This window comes from Bombus impatiens, unplaced genomic scaffold (genome assembly GCF_000188095.3).
Source record: "Bombus impatiens unplaced genomic scaffold, BIMP_2.2 scf_0136, whole genome shotgun sequence".
NCBI classification, from domain to species: domain Eukaryota; kingdom Metazoa; phylum Arthropoda; class Insecta; order Hymenoptera; family Apidae; genus Bombus; species Bombus impatiens.
In genome coordinates this window covers 1,250,093-1,251,814 of record NT_176555.1, presented here as the reverse complement: position 1 = coordinate 1,251,814, position 1,722 = coordinate 1,250,093, and the positions used below count along the sequence as shown (strand labels likewise).

General features: G+C 47.2%; 1 protein-coding gene across 2 annotated transcripts in view; it reads left to right on the top strand.

Moving 5' to 3' along the window:
- LOC100743699 (iroquois-class homeodomain protein IRX-6) overlaps positions 1 to 616 on the top strand; it is a 34,860-nt gene extending 34,244 nt beyond the window's left edge. For both annotated transcript variants that reach the window (XM_024365491.2, XM_024365492.2), the window contains one exon: positions 9 to 616. In XM_024365491.2, coding sequence (XP_024221259.1) covers positions 9 to 490 — 482 coding nt within the window. In that variant the 3' untranslated portion in view covers positions 491 to 616. The remainder of the gene's footprint in view (positions 1 to 8) is intronic.
- Positions 617 to 1,722: the final 1,106 nt, after the last annotated feature.

Below are 1,722 nucleotides of genomic sequence, written 5' to 3'. Positions count from 1 at the left end.
CGGCGGAGGTGGTGGTGGAGTCGCAGGTGGAGGTGGCGGTGGCGGAAAGCTGGTGAGCCCTCTGGCGAGTCGTTTGCCACCTCATCATCCTCTTCATCCAGCTATGCACTCGGGAACGCAGTTCGTTCGGCACCCGGACTTCTACCGGAACCTCTACGGTGCTTCTCACCTTGGATCCGGAGATATGGCCTTGTTGGAAACTTATTCGAGAACCTTGGGCGGTCTGAGTGGGGTGATGCCTCCTTCCACGGCTCCCAGTATACTGACGACCTCCGCGTCGGCTGTGTCAGCGAGTGGTAATGTTAAATCTTTCTCGATCAACGGGGCTAGCGGTGTCCCCGGTGGAGGCGGCGTGCTTCTGACCACCGCGACTTCAGGCTTGTCTCCCTCGTCGTCGTCAACGACGTCCTCCGGTGGGTCCGATCTGTCGCCCCATCCGAGCGGAAGCCTGCCGTCTACGCAGGAGCTCAAGTCACCGGGGCGAGTGTGATTCCCATGCGCGGGGACGATGGACTAATTACTATTAATCGAAGTTTCGAGGGACGGTTCGCCGCGCAGCCGTTCGCGCGTTGTGTGGTGTGTATGACAATAATAATCAGAGACTACATTCTTGTAATTAGTGTACAGTAACTGAACGAAGAACGTCGGAACGAGATACATGATATGTACTGCCCCTAAGTCCCTGATCTCTCTCCACCGTTCCTAGTCTCTGTCTCTCTCACATTATCTTCTTCTCCTTTTGGATTCCTTTCGCTTCCCTCGGTCCTTTGGTATATCCTGCCCCTCTCTCCTTGATTCCTATTTTCTCTCGTCCTTCGTCGCGAATTTTTCTTCTGTCCGCAGCAAGAACGGGACAGCAGAGAAAGAAAGGTTGGAAATCGATCGATGAAAGATGAAAAAAAAGATGGAAAGATGGAATGGTGTAGGCTCGTTTAACTCTTCCGTAGAGCAGCAGCGCAGCTAATCGCGGTTTAAAAGGAAAATAAGACAAAAAAATACGAAGAAAAAAGATACACTATCCTAGGCGTGTCTACTATGCAGTAATATTATACATAAAGAATACTATATATATAAATACACGATAATAATTAATAATTATTTATGCGTTTGTAAATAGTAGAGAGGGCCCAGTAGAGAGCGTCCGGCCAGTGTATGTATTGTATGTAGAGTAGGTACGATATTATTATTATAATATTGGAGATCATAATTCATACTAACGACGAAGACGATTATTATTATTATTATGATTATTATTATTATTATGGATTATTATTATTGTTATCGCGATGTTTATTATAACATTATCGATTCACGTCAACTCGGTCGATCATGACGGGGTATAGATCGTTGATTACTGTGACAGATTACGGAGGAGCACAACCCGTGCGAGGAAAACCACGTTGAAAGCGTGCGTCTTGCGCCTGAGTTTCTCCGTACGTAAGTATTATTTATTTATTGCTCGAGAGCGCTTTAGCGCGACGACGAATCCTGGAGAAACCGTCGCAGATCGTGATAATAATAATCGACGACGCATCGTTCGCTACGCGTTTTTCTTTCTTTCTTTCTTCTTTCCCCTTTATTTTTTCTTCTATTCGTTTCCTATCTCCGACTTTTTTTGTTTCGGTCGATTTCGCAAGCGACGCTCTATCGTCGAACACGCCCGACTCCGCCCGTAATCTGACAGAACCTGGAACTTGTGTCGCGCTCCGATCTGTTCGCGAC